Source organism: Macaca mulatta, chromosome 1 (assembly GCF_049350105.2).
Source record: "Macaca mulatta isolate MMU2019108-1 chromosome 1, T2T-MMU8v2.0, whole genome shotgun sequence".
NCBI lineage: Eukaryota > Metazoa > Chordata > Mammalia > Primates > Cercopithecidae > Macaca > Macaca mulatta.
This window is the reverse complement of record NC_133406.1, coordinates 136790035-136811080: the sequence shown is the minus strand read 5'-3', so window position 1 is coordinate 136811080 and position 21046 is coordinate 136790035. Positions and strand designations below refer to the sequence as shown.

Genomic DNA, 21046 nt, shown 5'->3' with positions numbered 1-21046 from the left:
ATGCTGGTGTTACCACTAGACCAAGGCGCCCTCTAGTGGCCCTGTCTGGGCGTGACAGAGGGCTCACACTTGTCTTCTGGTCACTTCTCAGTATGTCCCTTCAGCTCCTATCTCTGTATGGCCTGATTTTTCCTAGGTTATAATTGTAGAGCAAGGATTATTATAATATTGCAATAAAGAGTAATTGCTACAAACTAATGATTAATGACATTCATATATAATCATATCTATGATCTAGATCTACTATAGCTCTTGTTGTTTTATGTATTTTATTATACGGGAACAGCTCGTGTCCCTGGTCTCTTGCCTCGGCACCTGAGTGGCTTGCCGCCCACAGTGTAAACATTGGTCTCTAACAGATCATTTTTAGTACAATTGTGAAATGTTTACTCTTGTTCTTTTAACTCCAGGCATTGACAAGACTCCATCAGCTGAAACTTTTAGGTCATACTTTAGTCGTTGAATTTGCAAAAGAACAAGATCAAGTTCACTCCCCATGTCCCACTTCAGGCTCTGAAAAAAAAAAAAGGTGTGTAGATAATACATTTTGTAACATTTTTAAAGTTTTTTTTTAATCAGTTATACAGTTATTATATTGGTTTCAGACTAGCCAGTAAGTAATTGGAAGAGTAGTGACAGATTTTTCCATTAAATCTAGCACAGTAAAACAATATCTTTATTTTTGCCCCTAATTGTGCATTAGGAACCAGATTTAATATTACAGTTTAATCAGTGTGAAGTGGGAAGGGAGTGGGCTGAAATGAATTCATCTTCAACCTTCAATGGAGGGAAAATAACCAATATAATGTCTTTGTATCAGAGATAACACAATGTGATAAAATCAAGACTGGCATTTGGTTTCCAGCTGTGACTTTTTATAGTACACCTTGAGAAATTTGCTTTACACTAGTGGTTCTCAAACTGTGGTCCCTAGATGAGCTGTATCATCTGTAAGCTTGATCAAACTACAGAACCTTGAGCTTTTTTAACCCTGTCTTACTGAATCAGAAACTTCATTGAGGGATGGAAGGGATGGGAAAATGCTCTAGAAGTCTATGAGTTTTAATAAACTCTCCAACTGATTATGACATACATTAATGACATTTGATTACCACTATTTTATACCATGTAAACTTTAGTTTTATTTTTGGTCAGTGACAATTATGCCATCTTCATAGTCTTGCTATGAAGAGTAAATGAAAATGTGTAGTGCTGAATAATAATTTTATTACTATAGCACTTCTGTAGTCATAATAATACAGAAGGGATTCAGTGAAGGTTAATTTTAGTTCCCTTCCCATTTATAGGTGTTTGCTTGAGAAATACTTGAAAGTTTTTTTTTTTTTTTTTTTTTTAATCAAACTGTTTTTATAATGACATGTTTGGAAAGGTAATTTATCTTTTTTGTGTGCAGTTTTTCACTCTTTGGAAAGGTGAGATTAACTTTGATTCTGTATGTCCCAGGTCTGACGACCCTGTCGAAGATGATAAAGAAAAAAAAGAACTTGGTTATTTAACAGTGGAAAATGGAATTGCACCAAACCATGGGTTAGCATTTTTATTTGCTTTTCTTTTGCTTTTGTTCTGTGTTGTATACAGATACACAGATGTCTTACTGCTTTTTGCGTATTGTATATTGTGATATACAGATATCATCTTATATATTGTGATATACAGATATCTTATTGCTTATTGTATATCGTGTTATATACAGATACCTTATTGCAAATAAGATAATTTAAGATAATTTTAAAAACAAAGATATTTATTTTCATGTATATTTTTAATATGTTGAATCACATTTTGAGTTACGAGTTTGTCACTGAATTTAGTGCAGAGAAAGCATCTCTTGAAATGTTCAGAGATACAAGGTAAACCTCTGCCAAGAAATACAGTAGCTTATTTTTCTTTTTAAATGTACTTTGGATCTTTTAGGAACAAGGTAAATCCAATAGTACTGTATCATTTGAGCGGTGTGTTTGTTACCAGGTTACCTAAAATGAGATTGATACAAAATTATTAAAACATAAACATCTTGCCGGGCGCGGTGGCTCAAGCCTGTAATCCCAGCACTTTGGGAGGCCTAGACGGGCGGATCACAAGGTCAGGAGATCGAGACCATCCTGGCGAACACAGTGAAACCCCGTCTCTACTAAAAAATACAAAAAACTAGCCGGGCGAGGTGGCGGGCGCCTGTAGTCCCAGCTACTCGGGAGGCTAAGGCAGGAGAATGGCGTAAACCTGGGAGGCGGAGCTTGCAGTGAGCTGAGATCCGGCCACTGCACTCCAGCCTGGGCTACAGAGCGAGACTCCGTCTCAAAAAAAAAAAAATAAAAAAAATAAAAAAAAAAATAAAATAAACATCTTAAATGTTTTTTATTTTATAGGCTGACTTTTCCTTTAAATTCATGCCTCAAGTATATGTACCCACCACCTTCCAGCACAATCCTTGCAAACATAGTAAATGCCTTGGCAAGTGTGCCTAAGTTCTATGTACAGGTAAGTAGAATAAAACTTTTCCTAAAAGGATTTGTTTATATAGCTTGATATTTTATTTTTCATGCTGATTCTCATGAAAGTAATCAGACTAATTCTAGACAGCCAGTGATACACTACTTTAAATGTAATTAAATATTTACTACTTTCAAGTAAAGACTTTTATAAGGTATAGTATAAGTGGATACTAATAAACAGAAGCTAGTTTGGGAAATGTAATTTGTGATAATTCTCTATTACTTTAGAATACACCATTAAATAGAGATTCAGACCCCTGAGCAAATGCTTAAAAATATTGGCAGTAATAACATATTTTTTTGAAGTACAAAGTATAGATGTATTTTAATGTATTTCTCTGTTTTATAATTTTACAATAATTGGGGTAAAGATATAAAATCATTTCAAGTAGATTTTATATTGCAAGAACATTACATTCTTAGCAACGGGACTAATTGAACATGTAGAATTAACATTTTGGGAAGGTTAATCTGAGATACACCAATGCCTTGTTTTACCTTATGCAGAGATCCTAAAGTCAAGAGATGGGCAGGTCTTCCTTTACACTCAATTAATAAATAGTGTTATTGCAAAGTTTCTTAGTATATAAAATACAAGATGTGAGTTGAATCAATTTATATGTGAATTTAAATGTTTTACCATTTTAAGGTCCTTCATCTTATGAATAAAATGAATTTGCCCACACCTTTTGGACCAATTACTGCGCGACCTCCCATGGTAAGACAGCTCTTAGAATTTTGAAGTCAAAATTTCTCTTCCCGAATGGGATTATTGAGGCTGAATTATACAGGTGTTGTAGCAACCTCTGATGTACATTGAAAATAAGGAACAGATATAAAGTAATATGATGATAATAGAAGAACTGAGAACTGTAAGTGAGGAAAAGCCAGAATATGAAAGAAATGCTTTGGGCAATAAAGACTATCATTTCATCGAGCATTGTTAAGTTTTTTGAGCCAAAACATTGTGCCATTCTATAAGGTAGTTACGCTTAACTAGATTACCTAAGGATTTCATTGTTCTGGTTTTATCACAAATAGAGCTTTGTTTGCAAAAGACGAAAAAGGGTGCTGGTATTTTTATTAGACTTGACTATGCAAATCTGTCAATAATTTAGAAGTAGGCTATACCTGCTCTTGAATAATTTTAGTTATTATTTTGCTATAGTACTCTTAGTATATTTATAAAAAATAGCAATGCAAAATTATTAATACATTGAGTGTTCATATATGAATAGAAGAGAATTTGGTTTGAGATTTGCTGCTTTTCTGATATATGTACTATTAACTTTAGGATTTATTTGTTGTTTTTGTTTGTTTGTTTGTTTTTGTAACCCCAGCACCTAGTCAATGCTTGATATATTACTGAAGAATTAATTGATTATACTAACTTCTGTTAACAAATAAATTCTTAGTCATTTAATACAATAAAAATGATTTTTGTCATGTCACATCCTTTCCAAAAGTAGAGCAGAGGGATATTTTGCTCTACTGAGCCATGAAAAACACCTGAATTGTTTTGACCGTGTGCCTTCCCAGATTGATTTAGACATTGCTACACAGTCTGCAGATCACGAAGGAAAAATTATATGTGGGAGTTTCTAATTGTCTCATTTCATTGGCTATAACTCAGTTACAAGGGGAAATATAACTACAGAGGATCTTTGAAAATTTAGTTCAGCTGAGGATGAAGGAAGAAGAGGCACATTTTGTGATCAGCTAGTGATCTGCCATACAGGGTGTTCCCTCAATATGTGTAGAATGTGTTAAAAAAAATGTGATAGAAATGAGAATGAAGTATTCAAATGGAGTTTGTTCTATAAATATTTTAGACTGCCATAGTATTTTTGTTTTATTCTTTTAATTAGTATGAAGACTATATGCCGTTGCATGCACCTCTTCCACCCACGTCTCCTCAGCCACCTGAGGAACCTCCTTTGCCAGACGAAGATGAGGAATTATCTAGTGAAGAATCAGAATATGAAAGCACTGATGATGAGGACCGACAGAGGTTTGTAACATGAAATATTTGTTTAGTTTCCAAGAAACGTAGAATGTAAGAAGGAGATTCTTGCTCTCCCTAGATTTTGTGTTTATAATTCTTCATAGTTTTGAGTGATTAGAATTTGTCCTCAGCCCCCCAACACCTCAAGCATATATAGCAGCTATAAATTAAGACCTGAGAATAGATACCAAGACCTAAGTGAAAATTTTTGGATTATGCATAATTTTTTAGATTGATAATTATGGTATTATAAACTACGTTCGAGCCTTGTTATTTGTGGATTCCATATTGGCGAATTTACCTACGTGCTAAAATTTATTTGTGACTCTAAAATCAATAATTGATGTGCTTTTTATTTATTATTATTATTCTTATTTTTTCTTTTGACATGGAGTTTTGCTCTTATGGCCCAGGCTGGAGTGCAATGGTGTGATCTCAGCTTACCACAACTTCCGCCTCCCAGGTTGAAGCAATTTTCCTGCCTCAGCCTCCCGAGTAGCTGGGATTACAGGCATGTGCCACCATGCCCGGATAAATTTTTGTGTTTTTCGTAGAGATGGGGTTTCTCCATGTTAGTTAGGCTGGTCTCGAACTCCCACCTCAGGTGATCCGCCTGCCTCAGCCTCCCAAAGTGCTGGGATTACAGGCATGAGCCACCACGCCTGACCTTGATGTGCTTTTTAAAGTTTTTGATGGAAATGGACGTTGTGCCATGTGGTGAAAAATTTGAGTCAGTCAACACACAGGTTCCCAGATGAAGTCAAATAAAGACACCCTCTAAGAGCCTTTTGTTTCAGTTCTCATACTACAAACAAGTATCCTTTTCATGGTCTGTTCAGCACTACCTTTTTTTACATTTTTGAGTTTTTTTGTTGTGACTCTTGTGTTTAAAATGGCCTTCGAGCATGGTGTTGAAGTGTTCTTTAGTGTTCCTGAGCTCAAGAAGGCTATGTCAAGCCTGATGGAGAAAATACATGGTTTTCCTTCAGGCCAGAGTTATGGTAGTATTGACTGTGAGTTCAATGCTAATGATTCAGTAGTGTATATTAAGTAAGGTGTTCTTAGACATTAACATATATTAAACAAGGTAATGTATTGATCAGATGACAAGATGTTGTAAACAAAGGCTTCCAGGAACCTAATCCTGAATTTTCCTAGGGACAGTGATTTAGTGTTTATGGTAACCTTAGAACATAACTACTGCAAATAATGAACTTCGACTGTGTTCATGTTTTGACAGATGCTTATTCTTCTGGACTTTATTTACCTCAGAATAATTTCTAGAGCAATTCTTTAGGATTTTATACAAAACTATTCATAGTAACTACTGCAGATGAATTATTCTTTTTATTGATAGTTCTTGACAATCTACATATTTTATTTAAGGATTCTGATAAACAATAGTACATTGTTAATAATGTTCATGTATATAATCCACAGCCTGACTTAGAACAAGAGTTGCCAAACGGTTTCTTTATAGGTCCAAAGAGTAAGTATTTTTGACTTTGTGAGACATGTGGTCTCTGTTGTGGCTACTCAGTTCTACCCTTGGAGTAGGAAAGCATCCATGGATAGTATACGTAATGAGTTGATATGGCCTTATTCCAACTAGACTTTATTTATAAAAACAGGCAGCTAGCTGGATTTGGTCATTGAGCTGTAGTTTGTCAACCCCTATCTGCAGGACTCTGATGGTAAAATGATCGAAATCTTAGGTGACTATGCACAGAAGAAGTGGTATATAGGAGGAGTGAGTGGTTGGCATGAGGCAGAACCCAAACAGAGACTCTGAGCAACATACACAAATAATTGCAATTTGACTGAGTTAGTGTCCACCTGAGTAGTGGTACAATGTGCAGTGTATTCTCTTTGTAAGGAAAGAGTTACAATCAAAGTATAGATGGGGCTGAAACTACAAAATGGGAGTGAATAGAGTATCTGTCTTGGACAGAGACGTTTAGGGAAGCTGGCAGTTCCTGATAGATGGTTACTTTAACTTGTTGCTAAAAGAAAAAGAATAGTATAGAGTGTTAACTCTGGTTTAATTACTTAACCTCTGTGAACTTCACTTTCTTTATAAAAATAATGATAGTAATTAGAAATGCTATAGTAAACTGGCCAAACCCTTTTTTGTTTGTTTACTTAGGTTTCCATTAAAGGATGTAGTATGGAATTCTAACAGTAATTCATCTTGAGTCCTGAGAGAGAACATAGCCTTTGCATGTACCAAGCTCTAGTTTCATGCTTCTCTGTTATCTTCAGGAAATGTAATAAGACCTAAACAAAACAAAAATGGTACAGGTTGAGTACCTCTAAACTAAATCTGAAATCCAGAATGCTTCAAATTCTGAAATTTTTTGAGTACCAGTATGATACCACATATGGCTGGCTTAGTGACACCTTTGCTTGTTTTCTTTCTTTCTTTTTTCTTTTTAAGGCAGGGTCTTACTCTTTTACCCTAACTGGAGTGCAGTGATGTAATCATGGCCTACTGCATGCTTAACCTCCCGGGCTCAAGCAGTCTGCCCGCATCAGTCCCAGTAGCTGGGACTACAAGCATGTGCTATCACACCTGGTTAATATTTTTCATATTTTTGTAGTGATAGGGTTTCACCATGTTGCACAGGCTGGTCTCAAAATCCTGGGCTCAAGTGACCCGCCCTCCTTGTCCTCCCAAAGTGCTGGGATTATAGGTGTGAGCCACCGTGTCCAGCCAACACTTTTGCTTTCTGATGTTTCCATGTACACAAACTTTATTTCATGTACAAAATTATTAGGAATATTATATAAAATTATCTTCATCTTTTGTGTATAAGTTGTATATGAAACGTAAATGAATTTTGTGTTTAGAGTTGTGTCTCATCCCCAAGAGATCTCATGTATATGCAAATATTACAAAACCGATATAATTCTGATTCCAACGATTTTGGATAAGGAGTGCTCAACCTGTACTATTCATTTATTCAGCAAATAATTATTGATTACTGACTATATGTCTAGCACTCTTGTAGAGGCTTGGTGTACTTTGGGTCAGCAGTTTATAAATGTAGACATATACTGTGAATAACTAAATTTTTTCATAAAGTTTTTAGTAAACCATGGTTTTTTAAAAGGGTTTAAAAATTTATAGCATATGTTTTCATTTTTCCTCAGGGAAAAAGGTTTAAAGCTTATTTGAACAATAGCCTCCATCCTCTCTTTTGTATTTTGTTATGTGCATATGTTTATTTTGCTTTCAAATTTTACAAATATAACCCTGAGAAGTAGAGCTGGGACTAACGGTTTTCAAGTTCCTGCTCTGTAGATGATACAGAAATACCTAGACAAGATCTATCTTTAATATTAAATATTCATACTCTTAATAGAGAAAAGCTATGTACAAGGTGTTATCACTTCCTGAAACTACTTCAGAGCATAGTACAGGATTTGAAAACTGTTCTCAAGTAATTTAAGTTACCATATTATTTATAGGATGATTGATTTGCAACAGTTATGCACAAAAAGCTTTTAAATGACATATTTCAGTCCGGGCTCTGTTTAATAATTAGAATATGAATAAAAATCATTTAAGAACATTAATATTATATCAATTTTATTATTGTATCTTGTTCAACTGTTTGGCATTGAAGTTCAACCATTTTATTTGGGCAACTGCTTATGATGAGACATACATTTTAAAAATTGATAACATGTAATTAAGTCTATTTTTAATTTTTTCCAAGTAAGATGAAAGCTGAGCAAGGCAGTTTAGTATTTGAGCTTTTATCAAATTGATTATCTCTTAATTGATGGTGTTCTGTATATTTGATATAAGTAAAACATTTTAAAATTTAAAATATATACCAAAATACAAATTTAACTTTAATAGAAACAGTGGTAAATAGCTATGGTTCTAGAAAGGAAATTTTGTTTATCATTCCTCTCCTCATTGTAGAATGAACAAATTAATGGAACTAGCAAATCTTCAGCCCAAGAGACCAAAAACAATAAAGCAGCGCCATGTGAGAAAAAAGAGAAAAATAAAGGATATGTTGAATACACCTTTGTGTCCTTCACACAGGTAATTTTATTTGAACTATGAAATGAGGGTTGTTTGTATGTACTTTGTTTATTTGCTTAATTCACATCATTCTTCAAGCTGGCATTTGTTTCCTTTCAATGTTCTTGGTTTACCACTGGCTTCCTAGTTGCCAAATTTATAAATATTCATAGTTCTCTCACAGTTGACCAGTACTCTCTTCTCTGTCCTAAGCCTTCATGTATTTTCTTCCTGCTTCCTGTCTGCAGACTCAGAATTTCTTATAGGCACTTAGGATATTATCCAAAACAAAATTCATTTACTTTCCTTTTACTATTTCTTTGCTCTTTCTCCTTGTGCATTTATAGTTTTGTTAGTGACATTACTGTCACTAGTGTAATATATTAGTGAATAATGTCACTAACGTAAACATGAGTGTGTTGATATACAGTTATTTAGTTTCTCTTAACTCCATCACCTGATATCAGACATTTTTTATTTAAAAAGTACCCAGCAGATAAAAATTCACATATCTTTTCTTGGCACACAGGACCCACCAGAGTGCCTTTAAGTATTTGTTGAATGTATGGTAAGGTTCTCTGCTAAATATTGTGTGTAGTTTAAAGCATGCTTCTAAAGTTTAATGCTGTCTTTTCAAACAGTGAGTTAATAGTCTTAAGGATAATAAGCCAGATGCACAGATGATTATTGCATTAGCATTTATAATACATGACATAGGAAATATAAACTAAGAACTAAAAGGTTGTGAGAGAAGAGAGGTCACAGCCGGTTGAGAAATTTGGAAAGGTTGTAAGAGAGAGAGGAGACATTTGAGCTGGCCCTTTAAGGAGGAGAGAGAAAAATTAGGCAGGGAAACTGTAACCTATGTGAATGGAAGAATAAAAAGAAAGTTTCCAGAGGTAAGAAAATTTATTGAGTAGGAATAGAAACAATGAAAGAGAAAGCTAGAAGGATTTGAAACTTCCCCTAAATGTTAGGCTGTGAAGTTTGAATTTATTGAAGAAGCCATTGGAATGCCATTGATATTTTTAAAAATTAAGAATTCCTTTTGCACTACTTTATCTTGTAATAAACTTCCTAAGGAATTTGCAGATTTGGGATAAGGGTCAAGCCGTAGTTATCCAAGAATGTTAGTAGATATAAGTTACCTTTCCATTGTGTTTTGCACATTTTATTATAGTCCGGAAGTTGTCAGTAAAAGGATACTTGTTTTATACATGTTTAAATTATTTTACCTTTTTTCCCCTTTGAATCTCTATAGTGACACTGAACAATAGAAATTAATGTGAGCCACATTAAAATTGTATGAATACATAATGTAAAATATCTTGATAACTTTTTATATTGATTATATGCAGAAATAATATTTTGGATATAATGAGAAATAATAAGTTATTAATATTTCTTCTGTTTCTTTTCATGGTTTTAATGTGACTATTGATAATTTTAAGTCATCAAAATCTAGTGTTATCTATATGTTTAAAATATCAAACATGGAATGCACTATTTTGCATATTGGTAAATATCCTGGGGTTTAGAATCAATAGTCATCAAATCTCTGTCATTTCCAGAATGACCTTATACAAATTATTAACATTGCTGAACCTCAGTCTTTTTATGTGTAAACTAGTAATTTATTAGTACCTATATGAGAGTATTAAAGTTTATTAAACTAATAAATCTAAGTCACTCTCTTTATTCAATATCAAAAGTGTAGTGAATCCCTTGTCAGTGTTAACTTTTACAATTTAAAGTAAACTTGAAATAATATTTTACTCAGGATTTTATTTGCAATTACAAACTAATGCTATGATGTTTTTAAATAGCAGTTTACATCCAGTGCTGTTACCTTCAGATGTATTTGACCAACCACAACCTGTAGGTAATAAAAGAATTGAATTCCATATATCTACTGACATGCCAGCTGCATTTAAGAAAGATTTAGAGAAGGAACAAAATTGTGAGGAAAAAAATCATGGTAAGGATATTCTAGTTATTTCACATGCTGAAATCAACTTTTTGTGTTAGAATTAAGTTTTACATACAATGTTTTGTATTTTAGTATTTGTCAACTTTATTTAAAATATGCAATTAGTGTTTTCTTAAAATCATGGAATAATATCCACTTTCAACTTTTTTATATAACAGAAATTGATGGTAAATGGTGAGATTGTCACTGTTACCCTTTGCTAATAATGACTTCTAGAATGAAATTTAGTGCTTTTTGCTGATGTTTACACTAAAAATATAATGTAGTATATTTTATTGACTTTTTCATTGCTTGTTTCATGTGGTGGCCTATGGTTTTATTAGTGTAATTATACTAATATTATTGGTTAGAAAATAAGCAATGTGACTATTTTGTGAGTTGTAGACTTAATGTAAATGTATATATTTTTAATCCAAAAGACATGGACGATTGTTGCCAAGAAAGCTATTCTTAAGTTTAAAAAAAAGTATTGAAATTACAGATTTTTTTTGCTTGTTTTAATCACAAATTTGATGTTATAATGGTGTTCTTTTGTTCTTTAAGTCTTTATTTTGAAATTTCTGAAATAATCCCAGTTGATCGGAATGTAACCAAAACAAAGTAAAATTGTTAAAAAGTTAACACCTCAAACCTCACTCTTCTCTGTCCTACTACCTAAAGGCAAATACCGTTAGCAATTTGGTATGTGTATATATGTACGTGTGTGTGTGTGTGTGTGTGTGTGTGTGTGTGTATCCTTCCAGACCTTATCCTGTACATGTATGAACACATTTCTATCTTATTTTTTAAATGAATATTATGTTTTGGTGGTATTTATCATTCACTCAGTAGTGACTTGTTGAAAGTTTGTTATCTAGCAGCCTCCGTGGACAAGTTTGCCATGGTCTCTTTTTTGAAGTTTACAATCTAGTTTGGGGTAGCTTACTATGTCAAAATATAATCATATACTTTACATTTTTTAGCTGTATAATAGCCTCTAATATAATTTTGTCAATATTTTATCATGCTTTTTTCATAGAAGTTGAGGTTGTTTCCCTTCTTTTACTATTACAGAAAATAGTGGACTATGTCTTTGCACATATATCTTTGAGCACTTGTGTGAATATAGGATAGAATTTTAGTAAGTATTGCAAACATAGTGAGTGAAAAACTGTGATAGGTTTTCATTCCTGTCTTGGATGGTGAGTGTGAATGTAGTGCCTTTTCAGGTAGCTCCTTTTATGTGCGTTTATTTAACATTTTTCTTTTTATAAATTTTTCTTATCTCATAGCTAGTCACCCTTTAACACAATTTTTTTACTATTTGAACCTTTATAGAAAATGTTTACATATGCCTCTTTCAGTATATTGAGAAACACCAAAGAATTTTAGTGCCTAAAGATATATTATTAAATATAAACTGGGGGGAGGGGGCAGAAACTGTTTTTAAAGGAGAGATTCTTATGGTTAATGTTAATATTTAACTCTTAGATTTACCTGCTACTGAAGTTGATGCATCCAATATAGGATTTGGAAAAATCTTCCCCAAACCTAATTTGGACATCGCAGAGGAGATTAAAGAAGACTCTGATGAAATGCCATCAGAATGTATTTCCAGAAGGGAATTGGAAAAGGGCAGAATTTCTAGAGAAGGTAATATCACGAAATAAACTAAGCACATATTCTGTTTTACATATCTTTGACTTCACAGAAACAAATCTTTCATGCCATTTACCTTAATTTAAGGCACATACTTTAGAACATCTCTCCGATTAATGTTTGTAATCACTTCTTCTGTTTTTTTTTTTAATACTCATACTTTATAGTGGAGGGAACATTTCTTTCCATACAGTGTTTCCAGTCTATATTTGGGAAACATTTTTGTTTTCATTCCTAAAACTTTTATGTGTCATTTAAAATAAGTCAGTGTGTCCTACAAGTCTGGGGTTATATATTCCAAATGCAGCCGAAAGACTGTCACAAATACTGTGTCTGAGATACATACAAAGCAATGTTAAAAAAAAAAAATGGTGATTAGAAATCTATGATTTTAGGATTTTATATCCTAACATGATAGTTTTCTACTTCTCAAAGACTTTTACTGTTTTAGTATATTGTCAGAAAATATTTAGAGGCTTTAGATTGATGTGTAGTACATAATTTTTCCTACAGTAATGGGAAATAGACTTCCAGCTAGGATTTTTACACAAAACATCTATCTGATTTTCTATAACAGACTACTGACATTAAATGAGAGGAGCTATACAGGGGTTCTTAGGCCATGATTTGTCATTGCACAACAATCACCTGGAGAGCCTGGAAAAACAGTTTTATAGGCCCACCTGCAGAGATGCCTGATATTGTGCTTACTTCATTCTTGCATTTAAATATGGAGGTGGCTGATGGTTTGGGAAATTCACTTTAAGCAAAATAATTACCCAAATCAATTAGCATATATACTTTACTCTTTTTTTATAACATGACTCATCTTAATGGAGTTTTAATAGTAGATATTTTATTGGCCAAATTTTAGTTACTCTAGAAGTCTGAAATTTTTTAAACAAGTTTTTTATATATATAAAAACTTAAAAGTTTTATATATAAAAAGTTTTTTATAGGCCGGGCGCGGTGACTCAAGCCTGTAATCCCAGCACTTTGGGAGGCCGAGACGGGTGAATCACGAGGTCAGGAGATCAAGACCATCCTGGCTAACATGGTGAAACCCCGTCTCTACTAAAAAATACAAAAAACTAGCCAGGCGAGGTGGCGGGCGCCTGTAGTCCCAGCTACTCGGGAGGCTGAGGCAGGAGAATGGCGTAAACCCGGGAGGCGGAGCTTGCAGTGAGCTGAGATCGCGCCACCGCACTCCAGCCTGGGCGACAGAGCCAGCCTCCATCTCAAAAAAAAAAAAAAAAAGTTTTTTATATAATCAATTCAGATTTTCAGTGAGTATATTTAAACCCATTTGTAACATTGTTACTAATTTTATAGTTTTAACATTTTCATAAAGCTTAATTTGTCTATTTAACAGTTACATTTGAATATGATAATTATATTTAAAAACTTGGTTAAAGTATTTTAATTTTATATCTTTGTTTTTGTTTTTTAATAAGAAATGGAAACACTTTCAGTTTTCAGAAGTTATGAACCTGGTGAACCAAACTGTAGAATTTATGTAAAGAATTTAGCTAAACATGTTCAAGAAAAGGTAGGTATAAATTGATTTTTTTTCATGTAAATGAAAATAATTTGAGGTTTTATACTTGGTGTGTTAAAATCTGTGTGAAACTACCTTTAAGAATGTGTTTTTTTTGTTTTTTTTTGTTTTTTTTTTTTTGTTTTTTTTACTGTGCTTCAGGGCATGACAAATTATTGTTTAGTATTTTCAGGTTAATTTTTTGTTAAAATAATATTCTCATAGCTTGGCTTCTCTGGCAGTAAATACTGAGACAGAGTTTGGAGTATGTATTAATTTCCTAGGGCTAAGTGGCTGAAACAACAGAGATGTGTTGTCTCACAGTTCTGGAGGCAAACTGAAGGCAAAAGTGTGGCAGGATTAGTTCATTCTCAAGGCTTTGAGTGAAGGATCTGTTCTGTGCCTCTCCCATAGCTTCTGCTGGTATGCAGAAGCTGGCAATCTTTCACCTTCCTTGGCTTGTGGCAGCGTCATCACAATTTCTGCCTTTGTACATAGCGTACTCCCTTTGTGAGTGTCTGTGTCCCAATTTTCCCTTTTGAAAGGCCACCAGTCAGATTAAAACCTTAGTCCAGTATGACCTCTTCTATTGATGTATTGATGTATTTATTTATTTATTAACAGTTTTTTTTTCCCCTGGCTTTGTTATTTGTCTTCTTCGTATTGAAATTCTAGGACCTTAAATATATTTTTGGAAGATATGTTGACTTTTCATCAGAAACACAGCGGATCATGTAAGTGACAGTAAAATATAATCTTAAATTATGTTTTGTTTTTATCTGTTACAAATTTACTATTTTAATTCCATCATTTTCCTTTTAGAGATAAAAATTATATGAAAAAATTTGTCTGTGCTGTTGCACAATTGATCTTTTAAGATGTCTAGAATAGGAGTTAGCAAACTTTTTCCGTAAATGGGCAGATAGTAAAAATTTAATATTTTTATTTTGTTGCAGACCATACTGTGTCTGTTGGAACTACTCAGTTTTGTAGTTGTATTATGAAGGCAGCCATAAAACCTGAATGAATATTCATGGCTGTGTTCTAATAAAACTCTTTGCCGAAACAGGCCTGTGATACATTCTGACCTTAATCTTTTCTCTAAATGGTTCTCAGACTTTAACATTGCACAAGAATCACCTGGAGAGCCTGGAAAACCAGTTTTATAGGTCCACCTGCAGAGAGTCTGATTTTCTAGGTTTCATGGGTGGGACTCATGAATTTGTGTTTCTGTGATTTGAAAACGATTCTTTCAATGAATCATCCAGGAATATATAACAGTGAGGCAAAACTTTTTAGATTCTTACTCTGACAGTGAAGTGTCATCTTCTAAAGAACTTCATTGAGCAAGGCTTCCAGTTTTGTGAAAGCAAAAGAGAGGGTTGTGATTTATAAATGTTACAAAAGCTAATGTGTTAGTCTGTTTTCACACTGCTGATAAAGACATACCTGAGAATGAGCAGTTTACAAAGGAAAGAGGTTTAATGGAAAACTCTCAGTTCCATGAAGCCAGGGAAGCCTCACAATCATGGCAGAAGGCAAGGAGGAGCAAGTCACATTTTATGTGGCTGGTGGCAGGCAAAAAGAGAGACAGCTTGTGCAGACAAACTCCCATTTTTTTTTTTAAACCATCAGATCTTGAGACTCCTTCACTACCACGAGAACAGTGCAAGAAAGACCCACTCCTATAATTCAATCACCTCCCACAGAGTTCCTCCCACTACACATGGGAATTGTGGGAGTTACAATTCAAGATGAGATTTGGGTGGGGACACAGAGTCTAACCAAATCATTCTGCCCCCACCCCTCCCAAATCTCATGTCCTCACATTTCAAAATGAATCCTGCCTTCCCTACAGTCCCCCAAAGTCTCAGCTCATTTCAGCATTAATTCAAAAGCCCACAGTCCAAAGTCTCATTGGAAACAAGGCAAGTCCCTTTTGCCTAGGAGCCTGTAAAATTGAAAGCAAGTTACTTACTTTCTAGATACAATGGGGGTACAGGCATTGGGTAAATACAGCCATTCCAAATGGGAGAAATTGGCCAAAACAAGGGTGCTATGGGCCCTGGAGAAATCATCCAAACCAGAGGGGCTACAGCCCTTGTGCAAGTCCAGAATCCAGCGGGGCAATCAAATCTTAAAGCTCCAAGGATCTCCTTTGATTCCGTGTCTCATATTCGGGTCATGCTGATGCAAGAGCTGGGTTCCCATGGCAGTTCCACTCCTGTGACTTTGCAGAGTACAGCCTCCCTCCCAGTTGCTTTCATGGGCTGGCATTGAGTGTCTGCAGCTTTTCCAGGTGCATGGTGCAAGCTACCATTCTGGGGTCTGGAGGACGGTGGCCCTCTTACCACAGCTCCGCTAGGTGGTGCCCTAGTAGCAACTCTGTGTGGGAACCCCAACCCCACATTTTCCTTCTGCACTGCCTTAGCTCATGAGAGCCCCATCCCTGCAGCAAACTTCTGCCTGGACATCCAGGCATTTCCATATAGCCTCTGAAATCCAAGTGGAGGCTCCGAAACCCCAATTCTTGACATCTGTGCACTGCCAGGCTCATCACCATGTGGGAGCTGCCAAGGCTTGAGGTTTGCACCCTCTGAAGCTACCACCCAAGCTCTATGTTGGCCCCTTTCAGCCACAGCTGCAGTGTCTGGGGGGCAGAGCACCAAGTCCCTAGGCTGCACACACCACAGGTACCCTGGGCCCGGCCCTAGAAATCACTTTTCCTTCCTAAGCCTCAGGTGATGGGAGGGGCTCCCATGAGACCTCTAACATGCCCTGGAGACATTTTCATCATTTTCTTGGGGATTAACATCAGGCTCATCATTACTTATGCAGATTTCTACAGCTGGCTTGAATTTCTTCTCTTTGTTTTCTGTTGCATTGTCAGACTGCAAAATTTCTGAACTTTTATGGTGTTTACTTTTAAAACTAAATGCCTTTAATAGCACCCAAGTCACCTCTTGAATGCTTTGCTGCTTAGAGATTTCTTCCAACAGATACCCTCAAGTTCAAAATTCCATAAATCTCTAGGTCAGGGGAAAAATGCCACCAGTCTCTTTTTATTTTAAAACCATCAAACCTTGCGAGGCTCATTTATCATCTCGAGGACACAAGACCCACCCGTATAATTTAGTCACCTGTAACAGCATTCCTCCCATGACACATGGGAATGTAGGAGTTACAATTCAAATGAGATTTGGGGACACAGAGCCAAACCATATCAGCTAATGTTTGGAGTTAGAATTTCATTCTTTACAATACTGTATTTGTTAATTCCAAAGTATGAAAGACTCCCTGTCATATAAATTAAAAGTAAGAAGAAGTAAGACAGGATAAGGTAAGAGGCTTTTGAGTGCAGATAAAATAAATAAGTGACTGTAACTAAGTTTTGTTTTAATCTTCAAGTGACATCAATATTTTAAAAATCTTATCTGGCTATGTGTTTTTTTAGATAGGTATACACAAATGGAACCATGTTTTACAATTCTCTGTATTCATTAGGAACAAATACCTGTTATCAGGATGCCAAAATATTTTTTCTTTTGCTGGTCATGCAAAATGCTAGGTCTTTTTCTTTGTTGCCATCTTTGAGTCATGATTATAAGAAAAAAAATAATAATTTACTGCATTTTTTGATAGTTTTTTATGTTGTATTATTTTGGTAGTCTCGTAGACTAAATACTAGGTAATATTTCAGTTGTAAATTACAATCTAGTTTTTCTAAGTAGTGTTTGACTGATTTTCTTTCAAAAATTTCAAAAAAATGAAGACACTATGGAATAGATCACTATATTAGGAAGTTAAAAATTTAGTTTGTGTTTCTGACTTTAGATCTTAGCTGTCTGCTTTGAAGAGTCACTCACTGACTCTAGACATCACCTGTAAAATTATGGTTTTGAGTAGATAATCATTGAGGTTCCTTTCTACTTCGAAGTTCTGTAATTGCTTATAATAATATAATGAACTCTAGGCCGGGCGTGGTGGCTCACGTCTGTAATCCCAGCACACTGGGAGGCCAAAGTGGGTGGGATCACTTGAGGTCAGGAGTTAAGACCAGCCTGGTCTACATAATGAAACCCTATCTCTATTAAAAATATAAAAATTAGCCAAGTGTGGTGGCAGACGCCTATAATCCCAGCTACCCAGGGGGCTGAGGAAGGAGAATCGCTTAAACCCAGGAGGTGGAGGTTGCAGTGAGCCAAGATTACGCCACTGTATTCCAGCCTGGGCAACCGAGCAGGACTCTGTCTCAAAAAATAAATAAATTAATTAATTAAAAAAAAACATGTAATGAATTCTATAATTGTTTATAACTGGCTGTTAATCCTTTTTATTTTTCCATTCTTCGTTATATAGTGTTGTTTTGTTTTGTTTTGTTTCTTTTTAATCACTTGAACAGGTAGTGCCAGATTGTAAGGAACTTAAAAAATTGAGATAAATAATAATTTAAGAAGTTTGCAGCTGGGCACCGTGGTTCACACCTGTCATCCCAGCACTTTGGGAGGCCGAGGCAGGTGGATCACAAGGTCAGGAGATAGAGACCATCCTGGCTAACACAGTGAAGCCCCGTCTCTACGAAAAATACAAAAAATTAGCCAGACGTGGTGGCGGGTGCCTGTAGTCCAGCTACTCCGGAGGCTGAGGCAGGAGAATGGCATGAACCCAGGAGGCGGAGCTTGCAGTGAGCCGAGATTGCACCACTGCACTCCAACCTGGGTGACAGAACGAGACTCCGTCTCAAAAAAAAAAAAAGGGAAGTTTGCTTTTCTTATTACTAGTAGCATAATTTTTAAATCACATACTTTTATGATAGTTGAGAATAGTTAAAAACATCTTAAATACTACCTACTTGTAGAATCAGTTTTAGTGCAAGAACATGAAATACATTTTTAGAAAACTGAATAATTGACGTGCCTATCAAATGTTTCAGTCACTTTTATTTGAAATAGTAACATTTTAAATTGTCCAACACATTTTCATTCACATCATTGAAACTAACATTCTTTGAATCAAAGCTCTTTTCTTCCTTCTAGGTTTGATATACGTTTGATGAAAGAAGGTCGTATGAAAGGACAAGCTTTCATTGGACTTCCTAATGAAAAAGCAGCAACAAAAGCCTTAAAGGAAGCTAACGGATATGTGCTTTTTGGAAAACCCATGGTGGTTGTATCCTTTAAATCCATCTATTTCAAAACTATAATTTTTAGAAGGGTATAACTGAAATAAATTTTCATGTTACCCTTTAGAAATTTCCACAATTGGCATTCTAGCAGTAGATATTCATTCAGTTACAGTTAAACCCACCTTACTGAGTCAAATGACAGTGTTATTTAGATTTTTAGTAAAGGAGCTTCAGCAGCATGAAGTTGTTCAATTTTAGCCAAGTTTTAAGTGTTTCACTTATGCAGCTCAAAAGTACACAGTTATGCGAAGAGACTAGAGTATCCAGAAGTACATTTGGAGTCATAAAAGAACTAATTCATTTTATCATTTTATTGTAATTTATATTTCTACATGAGAATTTTAATAACCGGAGTATATCATTGATGAACCATCTTGCTTTTAGTAATCAATGCAGTTTGCAAACTAGAAATCAGCAAGATAGGTAAAGAAGCAAAGGCCCAGGTATAAAAAATAATGACTATAAAGGAAAAGTTAATTATTAATTTCCTCTTAAGTCATGGAGTCAGGAGACACTCAAGGTAAATTAAAAAACCATACTCTCACCATACATTAGAACGTTTTTGAGAATTATTTAGAAAAGATTACTTGCATATTCATGAAGGAAACCTTAATTTTAAATTATTAGCAGTTTGCTCGATCTGCTAGACCAAAACAACATCCTAAGGAAGGAAAAAGAGTTAAAAATTAATAAAGGTAAGTGTGAATAAAATGTAATAAGACAAGACAAATTCTTTAGATACAATTAAGAATAAAAGTTTGATAGAGTAGTAATTCGGGTATCTCTTATGTATTTTTTAAGGAAATATCTATCTGTGCAGTTAAGTCCCATTAAACTTCAAAGCTATAACTACAGATTAAAACCCATTTATATGTAAAAGTTAAGTTTGGAGAATGAATCTTATAAGGGGAGTGTGCCAGTTACTTTTTTTTTAATTTTTCGGCCTATAGTAAATCAATAGTTCTTAAACTCTAATATGTATCATAATCACTTGGAGAGCTTAATAAAACACAATTATGTAGGTTCTTTCCTTCCCTGAAAGAGTTTTTGATTTGGTAGGTCTGATGTGGGGACCTAGGGAAGCTAGTTATACCAGTTTTCCTTTTAATGAGGGGATTTCCAGGAAGCCGGACATTTAGTGCCGAAATGGGGAATGTGTCTGGCAAGCCAGGACGAGTTGGTCACCCTTGTTGGCACCTGAAAATTTACAAAATTAATGAGTTTTCAGGTAATCATGAGGCATCTGATCCAGAGACCACAGCTTGAAAACTCCTTGGATAAACACTTACAGATACATTTTCTAACTCTTAAAATTAACCTAGAATAAATGTTAAAAAAAAAAAGTTAAAAAAAAAAAAAAGTCAAACTGTTACTAAAAATAATTCTGGCTGAGGGTGGTGGCTCACCTTTGTAATCTCAGCAATTTGGGAAGTGGAGGTGGGCAGATCACAAGGTCCAGAGATCAAGACCATCCTGGCCAACATGGTGAAACCGCGTCTCTACTAAAAATACAAAAATTAGCTGGGTGTGGTGGTGCATACCTGTAGTCTCAGCTACATGAGCTGCTAAAGCAGGAGAATCTCTTGAACCTGGGAGGCGGAGGTTGCAGTGAGCCGGGATCACACCACTGCACTCTACCCTGGCGACAGAGCAAGACTCCAACTAAAAAAAAAAAAAAAAAAAATTTTTCAACAGTGCTGAGTATATAAAACTATTAACACACTTCACAACAATACATGTTTGTGGACTTACATCTTTTTTTTGTCTTTAAAACAAGTAATTTTAGTGCATACTTAATTTGATGATTAAGTATGGTAGAATTAAGCATTTTAAATGTTAATGTTTGCTACATTGTTCAAGAAATAAGTGGAAATATATTCCTTTGTTTTTTATTTAAATTTTTCTTCCTCTGTAAACTAAAAGAACATAAAGTAAATTGGTCACAATCACAATTGGTGTTTAATTGACAAATATGAATAAATAAGAGAAAATTTTGTTTAATGTTTAGTCCCTCTGAGATGGCTTGAATATTTGAATTGTGTTGTATGTCTATACTGGGTAGTCACAAGTCTTATAAACACTTTAGAGGAAAGATGGATTTCAGTCTGTATTTTTAAAAATCATTTATTTGTAAATCTG

The 21046-nt window shown here is 34.7% G+C and overlaps 1 protein-coding gene across 22 annotated transcripts in view; it reads left to right on the top strand.

The window, feature by feature from the left end:
• RNPC3 (RNA binding region (RNP1, RRM) containing 3) overlaps positions 1–21046 on the top strand; it is a 32134-nt gene that overhangs the window by 9040 nt on the left and 2048 nt on the right. For 11 of the 22 annotated variants that reach the window (XR_013412533.1, XR_013412535.1, XR_013412530.1 and 8 more), the window contains 12 exons: positions 411–529; positions 1465–1548; positions 2388–2499; positions 3163–3231; positions 4382–4524; positions 8453–8578; positions 10384–10535; positions 12018–12179; positions 13640–13734; positions 14398–14456; positions 18759–18891; positions 19535–19602. Coding sequence is in view for 11 of the 22 variants with exons in the window: in XM_077987518.1 (XP_077843644.1) it covers positions 411–529; positions 1465–1548; positions 2388–2499; positions 3163–3231; positions 4382–4524; positions 8453–8578; positions 10384–10535; positions 12018–12179; positions 13640–13734; positions 14398–14456; positions 18759–18891; positions 19535–19597 (1317 nt within the window). In the remaining 11 variants the exon portion in view is untranslated. The remainder of the gene's footprint in view (positions 1–410; positions 530–1464; positions 1549–2387; positions 2500–3162; positions 3232–4381; positions 4525–8452; positions 8579–10383; positions 10536–12017; positions 12180–13639; positions 13735–14397; positions 14457–18758; positions 18892–19534; positions 19603–21046) is intronic. The other 11 variants (XR_013412538.1, XR_013412542.1, XM_077987537.1 and 8 more) reach the window with 3 other exon arrangements.